This window comes from Harpia harpyja, chromosome 6 (assembly GCF_026419915.1).
Source record: "Harpia harpyja isolate bHarHar1 chromosome 6, bHarHar1 primary haplotype, whole genome shotgun sequence".
Classification (NCBI taxonomy): Eukaryota; Metazoa; Chordata; class Aves; order Accipitriformes; family Accipitridae; genus Harpia; species Harpia harpyja.
In genome coordinates, this window is record NC_068945.1 from 17634261 (window position 1) to 17652663 (window position 18403).

The 18403-nt window shown below is 47.6% G+C and overlaps 1 protein-coding gene across 2 annotated transcripts in view; it reads left to right on the forward strand.

Annotated features, from left to right (window-relative positions):
* Positions 1 to 18403, forward strand: part of SLC6A12 (solute carrier family 6 member 12) — a 43580-nt gene that overhangs the window by 3190 nt on the left and 21987 nt on the right. For both annotated transcript variants that reach the window (XM_052789561.1, XM_052789562.1), the window contains exons 2-6: positions 6755 to 6951; positions 10571 to 10705; positions 12051 to 12191; positions 13798 to 13885; positions 15490 to 15622. In XM_052789561.1, coding sequence (XP_052645521.1) covers positions 6755 to 6951; positions 10571 to 10705; positions 12051 to 12191; positions 13798 to 13885; positions 15490 to 15622 — 694 coding nt within the window. The remainder of the gene's footprint in view (positions 1 to 6754; positions 6952 to 10570; positions 10706 to 12050; positions 12192 to 13797; positions 13886 to 15489; positions 15623 to 18403) is intronic.

The window sequence follows — 18403 nt, forward strand, 5'->3', positions numbered from 1 at the left end:
AGCCAACTAGCTTTCAACAGCTTGAAATGAAAGGCATTTTAATTTCGACTGCTGTCCTGGAGTTGATCAGTTTTTCTCTTGCGACATCTTTCCTTGCTTTTCTCCTTTTTGCAGCTGGAGTGAGCCATTCTCCAGCAGCATTTGGGTTTGGAAGCAGCCATGGTTGAAGCAGCTGTCCCCGGTCACGTAGCTGCTCTTAGATTGGCTGGAAAGCACTTCTAATATTTTCCTGTCCATCTTGCAGATACGACCTATTCCAGTAGCAGCCCCCACACGCTAATCTAACTAGGTTTGTTCTTAAGCTGTACCTTGGCACTGCTGTTCCTCACTGAGCCCTGATTTTCTGTCTCTGCTCCCACAACCGCCCCCGCGTCCTGCCATCAAAATGCAACGCAGGATTTCAGCTGCCGACTAACTGCTGGCTCATATTGTGCAACCAGAGAATTTTCTGTGTCCTCCTGCCCCTCCTTTTGTAGCACAGGCCAGACTGCTTGCTTTCTGATTCCTCCCTCCCCACCTTAAATTGCAGTTTACGTGCTTGGTTGCTGCTTGTTTCAAAATGAAACCACGAAATAAAATGCAGTGCAGCAGTCTGCAGCATCACCTGTGATTCTGCCTTCTGCAGCTCAGGCAGCACCTATGAGTGTCCAAAGGTGCTTTAAAACTGCTTCCTCTAATAAGTGTTATCGGCTGCTTTTTAACAACATCTCTGTCTGCTGTTCGCTCTGTTTCACTGTTCGCTCTTGAGGTTGTCCTCCTCTCACTTGCCTTAAGATAAAACAGCAGAAGAGGTCAAACGGAGGATGTTAACTTCCCGGCAGTAGGAGCTCCTGTGTGATGGCAGTTGGGAACAGGCAGTAAGTTTGCAGGAAGAAAAGCTTTAGGAGAATCTCTAAAGGCTTCTTCCTCTGGTGCCAAAACCCCAGGTGGCTTCAGTCTTGTCTCTCTCATCTCTCTTGTTCCTTGTCTCACCTGAGCAGCCCTGAATAAGCCCTTTTTGCCCTGGGAGAAGCTGAGGATACCACCATGTTTTGCTTTCAAAGGACACTTTTGTTCTCCTCTTTTTCTGATTCCTGCCTCCCCCCTTTAGTTGCACCTTGTTCCCAAATAAAGCCAACAAATGCTGTTCTCCTGCATCTCTGCATCGTGCGTTTGGCACGTCGGACCCAGCTGGTGAGTGTCCACAGCACTTCAGAGGTGTCCTTGGCTTTCCTTGCCTTTTGTGGCCGTACTTGAAGGATCCCGTGATGGTAGGTGTGGGACAAACACAGCCCAAAATTCGTGACCAAGGGGAGACTGGGCTACCTCATTCAAACATTGAAGGGAACTTCTTGGTGTGGTCTCTGTTTATGACTGCCTGCATGCTGCCTGTTCTCTTTCGAGTGCTTGGGGGAATCCAGGTGTATTCTCATTTTCTTGGCAATAAATCTTGTGGGGGAAAATGTGGCTGCCTCCATGCACCAAGCCCAGTACCAAGTTTGGTATCATTTCATATGGAGCTGCCTGTTGCACTGGGCACAGAGGAAGCCCCCTCCTTTCTGTGGGAAGACGACAGGCTGGGGGTCATGTCTGCAAAGGGTACTCCAGGCCTGGAAAAAGGCACATCCTCAAAGTGCTGAGGGTTGGAAATACAGCAGGGCACCTCTAGAAGAGACTGGCAAGGTCAGAGGGAGCTGAGGAGGGAAGGTGGTGGTGGTGGTGGCTGAGTGGTTCTAGGAGAGGGGTAGACTGTGGACTGCGTCAGGTGGCATCTTAACAGTTGGAAAAATTTTATGGCACAGGGAAAAAAGAGGCTGGGAATGAAGGAGTCAGAGGATTTTTCTCCAACCTTTGGTGAAGGAACAGCAGAAAAAGTGCAGGCAGGCAGCGAGGGGCAAAGTTCTCTGAACTCATGTATTAAGGGGAGGGGCATCCAAAGGGAGAAGAAAATGTCTGCCTGTCAGGGAGGATGTAACACAGTGGCTGGCTGTGGCTCCTGTGGGAGAGCCAAATTGTTCCTAGCTGGAAACAAGAAGTTATTTGAGTCCCCATCTGGCCTGAGAACATATAGGGCAGGGGCACAGTAGGATTAGATGTTCAGGAAAAGAGCCAGGAGGTGTGTGAATAGGCTTTCTCATAGAAACAGCAGGCAAAGCAGAGAGAGAAGTAGTGGGGATGTGTAAATGCTGCGCATCGCTTTGTCTGGGAAGGGAGAAGCTGAAGCTCGTGGCACAAAGGGCCAAAACTTTGGGTGCCAGTTTAATCTACCACCTGTTCCCAGTTGAAAAGGTTTGATTTCATAACCAGTGTGCTTTCCCCCTTTTTAAAATAGGAAAATGAAACCACAAGTGCTGCATCTTCCCTGCTGGTCTGTGTTTGTCCCAGCCCTGTTCCCCATTGCAGTGTCCCAGCTTCTGTCCTTCATGTTGGTCTATTCAGGAGTCAGAGGACAGGTACAGAATCAAAGTCCTGGTCTAGGTGTCCCTGAGGTGGAGGCTGGTGACAGGGTTGAGACTGCGGGTTGGTACTCGGGACATTCCCTTCCTGGGGTTAGGTGAGAGGAGGTGACTCCCTGATTGTGATCTTCCCCCGCCTCCATGTGTGAAACAGGTCTAACACAAATACTAGTAGAAATAGGCTGGCTCTTGGAGCCACCTTGCATTAAAAGAATAAAAGCAAAGAATTAGCTAAGTCCTCTCCTGCCAGCTTCTCATGACATCCTCAATAAACCCAGACTTAAGCATCATCGTACTTGATAATGTGCCCTGGACTGCAGCAAATTGGAACGTGCCAAGGACTGTGACAGATCAAACACGTTTCATTAAGTATGTGTTATTTTTTCTCTCACATTTGACAGTGCGTGGAGCTCTGCTCCTCTCAAAGATGAGGAGGCTGTGCTGCAGCATCCGAATGGACTGATTAGCCAGCTGGCAGGCCTTGCTGCAGGCAGGCAGTGGGGAAAGGGCCTTGCCTGTGCTTCAGAAGCTGAGAAAAGACTGGTGGGAGGACCTGATGTTTCCACCTCCCGATCTAACCCAGCAGGCGAGCTAAGTGAAGGGGGCAAAGTTGGGACCGGGATGACCTCTGTGCTGGTGAGCTGCAGAGCTGCTAGCTCTGCACCAGCCAGCATTTAGGGTGCATGCCTTGATTTCTGGGTTGCACCACCTTCTTTAAATGTACGGTTAGAGGTTTGTATGAGCCTGTTAGAGGACTGATTCAGGTTCACACTCAAGTGTAGATCCACACATGTTGTAGTACTTAGTGGGTTTGGGGCAGTGTAAGCCATACCAGTAAATAGGTGCTTTCCAACATATGGACCATAAAGGGCAAGGGCTGGGGAAAAAAGGGAGGTTGCTTCCTTAGTCCCCTGGTGCATCTGCATTTGACACTGGAACTGGTTGTGCCCACTGCGGTACTGCTCCTATATGAGCCCTTATTGGAAATAACTCTAAAAAACTCTCAAATTTAATAGGGAACCAGAATCTTTCTGCAATGTTTTTGAAGAGGCAGCTATATAGTCTGGAGGATGGTCTTCATTGACCCCTGACTGCCCTCCTCTGTGGTTTATGCTCCCCTGTTCTTGCTGCAGCCCCTCTTACTAAAGGCAGTGTTAATGCTTTGCATGGGATTCAGCCCTCCGCTTTCAGAGTCCATGGAAATCTGCTGCTGATTTCAAAGGGAATAGGATGGGCCCTTCAGCACTGTCGTGGTTTAACCCCAAATGGCAACTAAGCCCCACACAGCCGCTTGCTCGCTCCCCCCTGCTGGGAGGGGGGAGAGAATCAAAAGTGTAAAAGTAATAAAAATTGTGGGTTGAGATAAGAACAGTTTAATAATTGAAATAAAATAATAATAAAAAATGGTAATGAAAAGGAAAATTAAAAAAAAAGAGAGAAAAATAAAACTAAAGAAAGACAAGCGATGCAAGTGAAAAACAACTGCTCACCACCAACCAAATGATGCTCAGCCAGTCCCAGAGCAGCGGCCCCTGACCAGCCTTCCCTGTAGTTTATATGTTAAGCATGACATCATATGGCCTGGAATATTCCTTTGGCCAGTTGGGGTCAGCTGTCCCGGCTGTGTCCCCTCCCAACTCCTTGTGCCCCACCAGCCTACTCGCTGGTGGGGTGGTATGAGAAGCAGAAAAGGCCTTGATGCTCTGTAAGCACTGCTCAGCAGTAACGAAAACATGCCAGAATTATCAACACTGTTTTCAGCACAAATCCAAAACATAGTCCCTTATTAGTTACTATGAAGAAATTTAAGTATACCCCAGCCATAACCAGCACAAGCACAAAGGCAGATGGGGAACAAAGACTCTTGTTGCCCTGGGCATTTAGAGACCAATTGGTGTATTACACTGTGAGATCTGGTTTCCTTTCTTTACTTGACTGACAGAGGTAAGAAACGTGCCTTGTACCAAAAAACTGCTTGCTTTGCTATGAACATTCAGTAGAAGTTGTCTTTTCATACGCAAGCATCTTTCTCTGCCCCAGAGCCTGATATATCCAGAGGGTTAGCATTTGGGAAATAATTTCATTTGCACTGAACAACTTACAGAAGCAAATGAGACACGGTGACAATGATGCTGTTTTGTGTGGAGTAAGTGCAAGCATGGCCAACCACTTCCTGCTCCTGCTTCCCCCTTGCTTCATTGAAAACTACACCAAAACAAGTGCCGTGGTGTTTCTAAGCTGCTGGGCCAGTTTGGTGTTAGGACTACACTTGCTCTTATTCCTAGTTAGGTCAGACTCCCTGGTAGTCACTACTCCTCATGATATGGCTCATACCCTGATGCTAGCCCAGAGGGAGATGACTGGAGAGAGACCAGGCACAAGGAGGGAGGGAATAGTTTGCCATCATGGTCCTGGTGCACCATCCTGGTGCAAAACGTTGATGGACAGGTTTGGTGGTCCTATCAGGTAGAGGACATCAAGGGTGATGAGGTGTTGCTCATCAGTGACTTGCTGACTCGGAGAGGTCCCTGGCTTGAGCTGACTCCAGAGCCGTGCTTGGACTTTGCTTGGGAGAGAGCAAGCTGAAGTAGTCCAGAGCAGATCTGGGGGCAGCGGAAGAGATAAGTAGTGCGGGTGATGCAGATTTCTGTCCCTGCTGCTCCCTGGAGATGGGGATGTCCCCTTAGGAGGCATGGAAGGAATGATAGATGTGCCATTAAAAAACCTATCAAGCCACCAGCAAACTGAATCTGCAAGTTAATGTGAAGGAACAAAGCCCTGATTTCTTTCCCACTCTCAGCTGGTGGGAATGGAGGCAGAGAGACTGCTGCTTTGGAGAGGCTTGCTTCCAGTGTAGTTTTCGAATCCCAACATGGCAATGTGTATCCCTTGCTGATGCTAATCACCCCTTCAAAGGTCAACTTCTGCTCAGTAATGCCACCAGTGAGATGTAGCTAGAGTTAGGACTTCCCTGGCATAGTTCATCAGCTACCCTGCTCGTGTTAGGTCTGTGCTTTCTGGCTGGACTCACACGTGCATCCCTATCTCAGGTAATTCATTAGAGCAAGCTTTCAAGGAGAATTTTTTTAGCTAAGTCAGAGGGAGCTTTCTCTTGTCACCCCTTAGTTTCTTCTCATAATCAAATGCCTGTAAACAATATGAAAATGTTGTCAAAAAGAAGATTCAGTCTGGTCTGTGTGAATTTGGGCTGGATTTAAATTAACTAGCCAATTAAAGGACTTTGTGTATGATAGAAAATTGTAACTTGTAACGAGCAGCCACTAAATTTGCTTAATTAAGAAGATGCTAAACATAATTCAGGATTTAGTATAGACCGGAGAATGTCTTCCTTGTACCACCCTACAGGCCCAGTCACATTCAATGTACCTCCTCCAACAGTGACTTTTCTCCGTGATTCCATGACTGGGCTTTTTCCTACTAACATTTTCACTGCAATAATTGAATTTGTCTGATCTCGGTACTCCCTTGCCCAGACGGGAAACACCTGACGAGTATGAGGTCCTTTTGCTCATCTCAGGGGCTTTGTTTCCTTCCCTTGTACTGTTTGCAGGGTTGGGCAAAGGCAGAGGTTTGGTGCTCGTGCCTGTTTGTTACTGAAGGCACCCTAGACCAAATAAGCATGTTGCTGAGGTGGCAGGCTGTATGGTAGTGTAACATGGTGTCCAGGGGATCAAAGAGAACGATGCCTTGAAGTAAGACGGTAGGTTGTCCATTTTTGTTCAGACTATTAATCCGTAACATCTCTGTCCTGCTCTCTGAAACCACTCCAGAAGGAGAGAGTTGCTGTATAAATAGCACATGGGGAAGGGAAACTCCTTCTGCCCCAATGCCCTGCTTCAGCTCCAGCTCTTTTTCTCTTCCTCTGAACTGCTGTTTCTGAAGTCCCGGCCAAGTTTCCAGCAATGATGGAGATGCAGAGCATTTAGTCAGGGTGCGGAGGGGCAAATGGAGGTACGCTAAGGCTGGTGATCTGGGAAGGATGAGGAAGGGGGTTGGGGGTGGTGATGGGGTGAATTTGGGGCTGAGTCCAGTGAAGGGGTGGTGCAGGTGGGCCCATTTCACCTGACCAGTGACCTTTCCTCTGTCCCTTCAGCACAGACTTTCTGTCCCGCAGACATAACTTGGGGAAAATGCCTCGTGCTGACGCTAAAGAAGCCATTTTCCAGAGGATGAGGGAACCTCATGGTGATATTAGGAACACACCTGTTGTGGTGACTGGTCCTCTCCCTCCTCTTCCCACCAGTGTGTCCTGCAGCAACTCCCTATGTCCCATGCTCTCTTTTTCCTCTGTCCCACAGAGCCATGACAAGAGCTGTGGCTAAGGAAGGAGAGCCCAATGGGGCCATCACAGCTCCCGAAGAGATAAAAAAGGAGGAAATGGAAGACAGAGGACAGTGGAGTAGCAAAATGGAGTTTGTGCTGTCTGTGGCTGGCGAGATCATTGGTCTGGGTAACGTGTGGAGGTTCCCGTACCTCTGCTACAAGAACGGTGGTGGTAAGTTCACAGCACGCATGAGTTGTCCTAGGTCTGTAAGCACGACAAGAGATACGTATGTGCCTGGACCCATTTCTCCTATGCCTCATGTGCTCCCACATGCATTCCTTTATTCTATCCTCTGGCAAGTTATCTCCTGCCAAAACCAGGAGGAATAAAAACTGAGGGGTGAATCCAGCTCCCCAATGGGTACTGTTTCTCAAAGCAGCTCTCCCAAGTTTGGATGCTGAATTGAACTTTAGTAACTCTTTAAGGCTCTTGGGCAACTCAAGAAACAGGTGGTCTTCTGAAACCATCAAATGCTGTGAGTGGTCAGAAAGCCATCAGCAACGTCCTTCTACATAATTCCCCTTTCCCACTCTCTGTGTTACCCCCACCTCTCTCAGGCCCTTGTTACAGAGGAGGAAAGGCTTTGATGGTGCTGGTATCCTTGCCATGGCCTGATACACCCTAGAAGGACATTGCTACCTCTTCCCCAGGAACAGTTCTCCCAGTGGTCAACTCACTGCCAGGGAAACCTATCCGCAGGAAGAGTTTGTTCCCCTTCCCTTTTGTTTCTTGTATGACTCTCCTTTTCCAATAATACTGCAGTAAGATCATTACATGGTTAAAAACTAAACTTTCTCATAACATTAAAATGAAACTGGGAAAGAGGAAGGGAATAATTGACTGTCACTAACTTTTCTTTGTGAATCAAAATCTAACTTTATAAAAGAAAAGGAGGAATAATAAATTACACGTCAAATACAGCAATAACTCGTCTTTTGTTCTTGTTCTCTAGAGACACCTTTGAAATAACGCTTTGGGACTTGCATGTTCCCCCCACTTTAAACTTCCTTTCTCTGCCGCAAAGGCCTTTCTTTCCCAAGGTGCTGTGAGCTTTCACCAATGGATGAGTGATTCAGCTGTAGTTAATCCCAGGACTGCCGAATTCCTGTCCCCTGTGCTGTTACTGGAGTTTAGCCAATACAATACAGGCAGGAGTCAATACAATGTCTCCTTTGAACCAAATGGGGGTTGGATAAAAGGATGGTTAAAGAAAATGGACTTGAGTTTTTCTTGAACCTGGAATGGTTTTTAGCAGATTCTCCAGTCTCCTTCTCTGAGGTTTTGATGGTAGGCACTGGAGGCACCAAAAGCAAGTCAGACCAGCATGGGTTAGTAAACACTAGCAGCGCATCTGATTGAACAGCCCATTCTGCAGTGATGCTTTGAGAGAGAAGTCATGGGGTTTGTATGGAAAATTTCTTCCTGAGCTCAGATGATATCTTTGCATAGTTTACGCCTATGGTATCCAGTTCAGTAGTCCTTGCAATTTGTATGCTAATTAGTATAAGTGAAAAAGCTACTTTTGTTCATTTTAGATATCTGTTGAATAACTTTTTTTTTTTTTTTTTTTTTAAATTAAACTACTCTGGAATATCTAAGGCTGTGACTCAGATGCCAACAAGGCTAGGCTTGAGCAAGACTAGGATGGGAGAGTCATTCCCTCACAGCTTACACACTGCCTTTGCAGAAAGTGTGCTAATACTGTAGAAGGTACATTCCTCTCTCTAGCGCTCTAGGGAACCAGATGGCTGACAAACTAGTATGGGACAAGGCATTGTCTTTCCCATGACACTCAAAGATATTATCACCATTGGAAAAGTCCTTGAAATTGCAAAAAAGACATTTTTCCACCTATAAATGCCACATCCCCATCCCACCCACCCCCCAAACTGGAGACTGCTGTCCTGTCACCTTTCTCCACCTTTGGATGTAGTGAGATGGTTATAAAGCTGTAAAGACAGAGGTCATAAAAACAATTGTGGTAACTTGCTGTAAAGCAACCAAGTGTAAACTTGTCTATGGTTGCACTTTCAAATTTGATCTAACTGCTCAGCATCCTGAACTCGTTACTGACTCATAAGGAAAGAGCGTCTGTTTCTGGGGGCCCCTCTCAGGGCTGAGTCTCCTCCAGTGGAGCAGCAAACTGGAGAGGAGATCACAACTGGAGTTTCAGCTGGAAACTGCTCTGGGAAGGTTGAGAGAGACAAGACAAGAGAGGTGTAAGAAAGCCCTCATTACTCAGGCCAAAATGGATCAACCTCTGGGACAAATGGTGTCAGAGGAGAGGGCCTGGGACCTGCTGAAAGGCTCATCTGTGTGCAGGATAATAAAACGGTCTTGCAGATTTGGCATACAGATAGATGTCTTGCAGCACCGAAAGTAGCAGCTGCCTCTAGTTCAGCATATGCAGTTCCCGTTCCCTGGTCTGCAAACCTGGATTGATGCTGTGAACCAGCCTCCCTCCCTCTGGCCCCTGGTCCCCTGCAGCTACAGCACAGCTGTGTTTAGGGGAAATTTGGATGTTGCTTGTTATCCTAACATTGTTGGCTTAAAACCAAGAGGAAGTGTTCCTAGTTGCTAATTGTCATGGGAAGGAATTTCAGTGTGAACGTCTGTCCTGGCAGGGGAGGAGAGGGCCTGGGGACAATGTCTGGCTCAGCTGAGAAAGGGGCCCTCATCTCGGTTGCAAACAGCTGAGATGCTCTCCAGGCACTGGCAGTGGGAGGTACTCATGACCAAAAGTCTACTGTATGGGATGGCAAGACCTCGACAGTTGTTCCAGCAAGGAAGGCAGTCGCCTTGGCCTGTTGGGAGGGGAGCGAAAGTGTGAAAACCTACACTAATGATGGGGAGAAAGACTGATGTGATAGAAGGAAGGTCAGCAGTGAAACTGAGATCTCAGGAGCAGTTTTGAGCAGAACAGTGAAAATATCGGGTGTTTCAGTTTGGCAGCAGAACGAAAAGAAGGAAAAAAAGGTTCAGACAGCTGAACAGGGCATTAAAATTTTTTTTTTTTTTTTCTTTTCTGATGCTTTGTTTTCGTTGGTCAGTGTTTCTGGAAAGAAACCTGTTCTCTCTCCCCTTCCTCTTCCCTTTCATCAAGGGTTAATCTGAGGGCTATTTCAAACTGATTTCTCTTAAGACATTTCTCTATATTTTAATAAAAAAATTGAATTTGAAAAGTTAAACTTTTTCATTTTGAAAATGCTGGAAAGATACTCTGTTGCCTTTCCCCTACTTCCATTCTTTGGGTGCAAACTGCTTTTCAAATTTGATGTGAAATATGTCTCAAGTAAATTTATATCCTGGCAAATTTATCACTTACCCAGAAATGTTACCAGCCTCCAGGTTTGTATCCTCTGGGCAAGTGGGAGTTTTGCTGTGACTCCCGGGAAAGGCAGAACAAATGTGGTTATGTGACACAAAGACTCCTTTTGCTTTGCCTGATTCCTGCTGAAAGCTAGAACGAGGTCAGGAGAGTGAAGCAGGGAGAACTTCTCCATTGCTGTCTTTTTTTATCTCCTTGCCTGGGTACTCCTTACCTCTAGGTTTTGGCCAAGACCAAATGCAGAAGTACTGCAGTAGCACAAGACAGACCACGCTTGTATTTTTTTCCAAGAAATGATGGTGTTGGAAACCTTGGGTTTTTAGCAGAGGTTGCACAGTTAATTCAGAGAAATATTTGTGTTTATCTAGCTGATTCCAGCTGTGGCCCCAGGTACCTGGCAAGGGGTGGTGGGGATAAGGTTTTAAAGAGGTTTCTGAGGCAGCATCTTACCCCTCTCTGCAGGAGCCTTCCTCATCCCTTACCTCATCTTCCTCTTCACTTGCGGGATCCCCCTGTTCTTCCTGGAGACGGCGCTGGGGCAGTACACCAGCCAGGGAGGGGTGACAGCCTGGAGGAAGATCTGTCCCATCTTTGAAGGTCAGTCAAGTTACGGGAATTACCGACAGCACTTTCTAACAGTTAGTGACTCAGAGCCTTTTTTGGAAATGTTATTCTGTTTTTTTTCTTTCTCACTTATTCTTCCTCCCTTCTTCTCTCTCCCAGCCGTGTTATCCCTCCTGGTGACTGCTGTGTGTGTAGGGGCAGTGGCCTGGCCCCCCAGTAGGTGACTGAGGGTGTGTGGTGCTGGCTGGGGGCTGTGCTGGTCCAGCTGAGCCACCACCTCTGCTTTGAGATGCTCAGAGCCCAGGAGAGAGGAGAAGCAGGATGGCCAGCAAGCAGGAGGAGGAGGATGGAAGTGTCAATACACAAATACCTGCATGTAGTCCAGGGCAAATACTGAAGAGAGAAGAGGGTGAGGAAGGCTGGCTGGCTTACGGTGCTTTCCCGGCCCATCGCTGTGCCCAGGGCTGCTGTGGCAGAATTTGCAGGCTGTCGTCCTGCAAACTGGGGGGAATCACACTGCACGCACTGGTCTGACAGCCCGGAGATGGGCTGGAGTTGTGGTTAAGGCCCAGGTATAAGAACCAGGACTCCTGGGGCCCTGGGGAAGGTTATTTAATGGCATTAGTACATTAATGAGTTTAACATCCACAATTCTCCTGTCCAGAGGAGAGCTTATTACCCACGTTTTGCAGACAGAGAAACCTGTGCTCAGGCAGGTTAAAGGCCTGATTAGTTTGCTCCAGCACAGGTGTGCAGGGATATTTGAAACTCCCTGGGGAGTCCGGGACCTCCTGTGCTGGAGGCCTCTGTGCTCTGGCATGGGCCTGGGGGTGGACAGCAGTGGCATCTCAAAGGGCACTGACAACCAGTTTTAAACAAATTAATTGGGCCTTTCTGACCCAATTACCATTCTGATGTCTCAGTGGGCGATGGGCACAAGCAGGACCCAAGACCAGAGCTCAGCTCCTAAGTCTGTACTTTTGCCCCAACACCATACTTTCTGCATGATGTATATCAGCTGTGAGAACCCTTTTTTCCTGACTCTTTCTAGAAGGAAGAAACTCACCTGCATTTCTTTTGTTTAAAGGCTAGAACTTTTCCCATCAGCGGAAGGTTTTCTCTCTGTTTCACCATAGAGAGAACGGTGAATAGAGAGAATCTGTCTAGAGATACCAACAATGTTTCCTGTCTGCATGCACAGTCACAAAATCCTTTCTCTTTCCCTGAAATATGTCTTGCCCTATTCTCTAGTGAGCCACGTGGTTGGCGTTGCACCCTTCTTAACATGGCAGGGTCTATGTCTTTGTTTGGGGTTAAGCCTGATGTGTTGGGAGTTGGTTGGCAGCCCCATCCTCACCTCCTTTGTTTTCCTTCACAGGAATTGGGTATGCCTCACAAGTCATTGAGTGCTATCTGAATATCTACTACATCATCATCCTGTCCTGGGCACTCTTCTACCTGTTCAGCTCCTTCACTGCAGTGCTACCATGGGCCAGCTGCAATAATCCCTGGAACTCAGGTACACTTTCCCTTGGTCAGCTTCTAGCTCCTTCCCAATTCCCAGAAATTATTTGGGTTTTGTAGAAAATATTTTTTATTCAGATAAAAAGCTCTCATGAGCTGCAGTGTGGTTAGGGACTACTGCAAAGGCGACCGTCTTCATTTACCATAGGCAAGTGTCACAAAGGGTGAGTGGTATGACCCTATGCCTAGCAGCAGGGGACAGTAAAGCTATTTCTGCATGGAGATGTTTCGGACATTGAGATTTCACTGAAAAATCCACATTTTCTGGCAAGCAGGAGAGGTAGGTGGGTTGGGACAGTTTTCAAGCCAATGTAGAGTCCTCCTCATGTGGCAGGAGCTTTTCATTAGCTCTACTACAATGATTTATCTTACAGTTCCCTTACTCTATCCCACTCCTTCTGAGTTACTGGGGCAGTTGCTGCCATGTACTGAACAGTTTTCTTTGTGCACTTAGCTTTTGGCTAAATCAGGCCAAGCCTGCACTGGAGGATTTTGCCAGTACAGGTCTCCTAATGCAGGAACCAGTAACACAAAACTCTAAAGGCACAGTTTTTCTGGTCTAATCACATCCATACAAGCCTCTATACCATTACATTGGCCAGGGGTCTCATCTCTTTGTGCCCACAACTCACATAACTGTGCCCAGCAGAGAAGACCTGGCCTTGGTTTTATTCAAGGCACTTGAGCTGTTCCTGGGAAGATGGGGTAGATGTGAAGTAATCCTCATGGATCTGATGTCCTTGACAGGCCTTTTTTACCATGTTGAACAGGTTGTTTTGCTTTCAGTGGAAAGCCAGGCTGGAAAGAGCTTTGGCAGCAGCTCCATTCCCTCACTTTTTTTCTTGGGTCAGATGATTCATTTCTGTGATATGTTAAATTTCTCCACCCCATGGGCCATTCACTCGCAGCTTCCTCTATCCCTTCATCCCAGCAGAGGTAACCAGCCTTTTAAAGAGTTGATCTGATTCCTCCAGCTCTCCCAGCATGGGTTTGTTTGCGAGGAAAGCCACAGATGTTCTCTCAACAGGCAGAAGCTTCCCAGCAAGAGCTGGGCTTCCTCGGTTTTCCAGTGGATTGTCTTTTTCTTGCCAAATGCAAGATGAGGTGCATTTCTTGGATGCATGGCATCTCCTCTGTTTTTAGTAATTCCATGCTATATGGCAGGGTTGGGGATGGCAGAGTGGAACATGAAGGCATCTGCGGAGTGTGTGAACATATGCATGCATGTGTGGACAGGGAATGGTGCATCGTGTGGGAGGAGAATACGTTTTTCTATCCTGGCTACTCGTAGTGGCTATCCCTCAATAATCTATATTTTGCAGCCATCTGGTTTCCATTTGTCAGGGAATTGCTCCCTCCTTCCCCTTTCCCCTTCCCGAAGCCCTCTGGCTACTGCTGGATTGGGATTCGTAACTGGGGAGAGCCAGAGTTTAATGAGATGCTTAATGAGATGCAAGCATTTAATGAGATGCTCTATAGCACAGGGTGAAGGGTCTGTGTGCTGCCAGAGTGAGGTTTAGGGTACAGAGGGGAAGGAGCATCCCTAATGGAGGAGCCTTGGAGAATTTCTCTGGCTCATCAGCTTCCTTTTCTTTTGGTAGATCTCTGTGTGGACATTCTGAATAGCTCCAGCCTGGACAACAGGACCTTGCCTGCGAACGCCACCTCCCCAATGATTGAGTTTTGGGAGTACGTGATCGCTTTCCCTCTGTTCAGGCTCCTCTCTCATCCAAAGGCAGCAGCTGTAGGAGTATCCGGGCGGAGGGCTGTGCGTCTCTGTAGGACCAAGTGAGGTGCCACATGTCAGACCCTAACATGGGGAGCACAATGCGCCGAGCTGCCAAAGAGATCAGCACAGAGCCAAGGGGCTTGGGGACAAGATACACCCCGAAGGCTGCTTGCAGTGTGCCTGCCCAAGGGTTCTTATATGCACACATGCACAGGCATGTTCCCTTTCTGGCACTGAGGTGCCTGGGTGAGTGTGGCCACAGAAAGAGACACCAAAAGATGAGGACTTGCTGTAAGCAGGGGGTAATTGCGTTGGGTGTTGCATGCTACTGTTGGCAGGCAAGCATGAGAGGCCAGGGCAGACTGAACAGTCCTCTACAGTGAAACAGAAAGGGACAAAACTGCCTTTTCCCTTCTTCTGACCACGTCTTGCTTGGTGCCTAAGGGAAGTTGTCCATCAGGCTGCCCAGGCTCATCTCTGGAGAGCAGGGATCTGAGGTGCATGCATGAGATGCCAGAGGGGGGCTCGGGGAGGTTTGTTCATGGGGCTGGAAGCAATAAAACACCTCTGAGGGAGCAGTCCTGCAGCAGGCCAGACAGTGTCCCAGAGAGGGTCATCACTGCAGCCTGGAGAGGTTGAAATGGCTGCCGGAGCCACACTACATCTCCAGACTCAACTGAGGAAGGTGTCATAAAGAAGAGGGGTGCCAGGGGGTCGGCTTCAGCAGTATTTTGTTTTTCCATTTATGGCTCCTAAAGTGCCTCTGAGAAGGTTGAGTGTCCTTTGCCCCTTGCAGCCACCATAGGGCACACAGAAGATCATATGTGCCCATGGGTGCAGAAAGAGTCTGCACAGTGCTGGAGCCCCTCTCCTGCCCTATTCTTTGCATATACAATTTAGCAAGAGCTGTGACCCCTCTGAAATGATCGTTCAGATTTTCTGCAGAGGTTGCAAGGGCAAGGGGACCCTGAGGGGACAGGTTTGGAGAAGGGTGTGCAGAGGAATCATACGTGTGTGGTTGGGCTTCTGGGGACTGCATGAGCTGCAGCGCTGAGCTCTCATGAGGCCCACCTTCATGATGGTGAGTCTTCAAGGAATGAGGCTGAAGGACAGGCATGGGAATCGTAAAGGCCATTTATGCTTATATTTAGGATGTCCATAGTATACGGGGAGGTCGGAGGAAGAGCGGTGGCCATGGGGTGATGATGGCATTTGTGGTCTGCTTTGGACTGAGTAGTGTCTGCTGGGCAGATGCCAGGGTGGGGGAGCAATGGGGAGCAGGTGGTGCTTTTGTGTTGTGCGGGTCTCATGGGCATGGTGCCATGGGCTTGGAGAGTGGGAGGGCTCAGGCCAGCTACAGGACATGGTGGACCAGCATCAGCAGGAATGACAGAGAGGCAAGCCCTAGGCAGAGCTGGGGTGATTTCACATGGCTGGAAGCCCTGGGCAGATGTGTTGTAGATAGTCTGTTAAGTCTTTGGATGGGGTAATATGGGAAAGGTCTGTACAGATGAGTGGGATCTGGGGTGTTAATGCTTCTCTCCCTGTCCCTGGACACTGGCAGGAAGCGAGTCCTGGGGCTCACGGATGGTATTCACAAACTGGGCACTGTGCGCTGGGAGCTGGCTCTGTGTCTTCTGCTGGCGTGGATCATCTGCTACTTCTGCATCTGGAAAGGGGTCAAGTCCACAGGCAAAGTAGGAATGGAGATTGTTCTCCTGGTCCATAAGCCTCCTTGTACCCATCTTACATTTCTTCCCCAATCTCTTTTCCTTCTTCGTGAAGTAGAGGCAGTAGACACACAGCACCAAAGTCAAACCTAAAACCTGGTGGGGCCATACTGATTTACACTGCTTGTGTTTGACCCGTAAGAGGAAGAATAAAAGACTAGGTCAAACAGGGAGGGGAGAACAGGGAAAGACCTGGAAACTGAGGGTAGTCTTGGGTCACCTTTTCCCTTGCAGATACCCACAGTGGCTGATGGATACTCCCCAAGTGCCCTTGGGAATCATCCACTCACCAGTGTGTTGTCCTAGTGTGGCTTGCTGGTGTTTTTAACAAGATCCTCTGCAGTGGCAAACTTCCTATCCCTGGCAATAATTAAACACTTGAGCAAAATAGACAAGCTGCTGCTTGTAACCAGCTCAGTGAATAGATAATGAATCTCTCCCGCTTCTTTATCCTGCAAAAGGCTTGGGGTGGGAGAGGTGTCTTTGTTCTCTCCTTTGTACTCTCCCTGGCTCTGAAGTTTTTGGCTCAGCAGGTCACTTTCTGCATTTTGCTAGTGAGGCTGGAGCCAGTGCTCCCTCCTGATGTTGATCCCATAGATCAGGTAGACTGGTTATCCTTCTGGAGTGAATGAGTGTGTAATGCGTTGGGGTAGGTGTTAGGGATGCTGCTATGGGCATGACTTGTTCAGGAACTCCTTCCTTCCTGGAGCTGCAATGAGATGGGTGGGTCATTAATGATGGTTGGGTCTTGTGGGTGTCCAGGGGATGTCCCAATAGCAAAGGGAGGGGAAGCAATTTCTGCAACAGACTTCTTCCTTCAAATCACTATCCCTGGTATTGGCAGATGTTCCCTGTAGTACTGGACACCCATGTTCCCTGTAGAACTGGACACCCATGTTTCAGTGTCAAATCCCATTTCCCACCTTAAAACTGCTCCGGGCACCCATTTGAACAGAGCAAGAGAATAGCTTGTCCTGCTCGCTAGGTTTCTCCCAGTCTTTGCTGATGACTCTGGCTCTTGCTGGTGCTGAGCTGCTGTCCACTATTTCTCAAGAAGGGAGAGCCAGACTCCACATCTATGGGGGCAGGGAATGCTCCGCATTTTAAATCTCAATTTTCTGATGCTCCCTGTTTGAATACCGCAGTGCCATCTTCACAAGAGGTATCATTCTGATCTTGGGAGACTGGGTCTGAGAGGTGTTTGATCCGCATGGAAGTGTAACTAAGTCATCCCAGGCTCTCTTCAGCTCTCAGCCCCCTCCACCGAGTCTCTCCTTTGCCTGGTGCCGCCCTGGTGTGCAGAACTTGCCTGCACAAGGGGAAAGCTAAAGAAGTTCAGTCAGGCTGGTTGGGCTGATCAGGTTTGGCAAAGTCAGACCAGAAAGTGAGAGGTAACAGTGAGTGCATGTAGTAGTTGGGAGTGGTTTTTCTCGGACCACAGAAGATTTTTCCATCACAAGTTTTAGGATACAGGGCTTACTTTTTACCAGCCAGATGTTACAGACATGGTGCAGCAATACAGGATGGGTTTTTCTGTCCCGAGACATACCACAGGTCAGGCAGGCCACTTGTCTTCTCTGCAGGTAGTCATTTTGAGTTTTACTGGAGCACTGTCAAAAAAATCAGCTCCTTCCTTCTTTTCCCTCACTGACTATGTATTAGGATAAGCAGCAGGGAGGTCCCAGGAACTCTGAGTAGGTGCATAATTTTGTTTAACAGCTGCAGAGTAAACAGGATGTTGTGCTAGACTGAGAGGCTGCTCTAATCCGATAACCCTGCCAGACCCTTGTGTTTATGCTTCTGTGATTTAAGGAGTCCAAACTTAAAGAAACAATAGTGACCTCAGGAAAATAATTTCAAATAACTCCATGAAGACTCATTTTCTTTAAAAGCCTTTTTCTTTTATTCATTTTGCCCACTCTTGTGCTCTTTCCATGTTTCCTTTCCTTATGCATTCAGCTGATGTGTATAAGTGTTCCCCAGAAGTGATTTCTGAAGGTAGATTTTAGTACTTGTGCCAAAAGTGCTTGCATTCTCATTCAATCGGGGAACAGCAAAAGTACCACCTACTGTGACTTATTCAACCGATTATCACCAAGCAGAAAAAATGTCATTTTAGGCCCCTCACTATGAATCCATAGAGTAAACAAGACTTCACATTACTTGGATGAATTTTAATAATGAATAAATGTTAGGAAGTTGCAGCTTGCTCATGGATATTTTGCAAATAGAAAAAAAAATGTTACATTAGACAATGGATTAGAGATGATTAATTCTACTGTAATATTTATTTACATCACACACAAGAAGAGGTGAAAAGGTTTTACAAAAATAATGGTCTATGTTTTCTTTAAAGGCTTTGAGGTGCCCCCCATTTTTTACCTGTGAGCTCAGAGGCATTGAAGGGATGAGGAAACTGCATGAGCACTCCTGGAAATGAGACCCCTAAGAGGTGTCTCAAATTGGGCAGCAGAAGTTGCTATTTAATTTGGAAAACTCTTGCTGGGAGTAGGACCATTTTAATAACTCCTCATTAAAACTCAGTGACAGGAAGAGATCTGGGTTTCTGCTGCAGCTCTAGAAAGATGAGGAGAACAGCTGGAGAGCGGGGAAATTACACTGACTGGAAAGAGAAAATAAAGCAGAGCAACCAGTGGAAGAGTCTTGGGTGAGGAAAAAGGTGTAGATTAACTAAATCACTGGTGAGATGTAACCTTGATTAATTTCTTTCCCACCCCTCTTCTATGC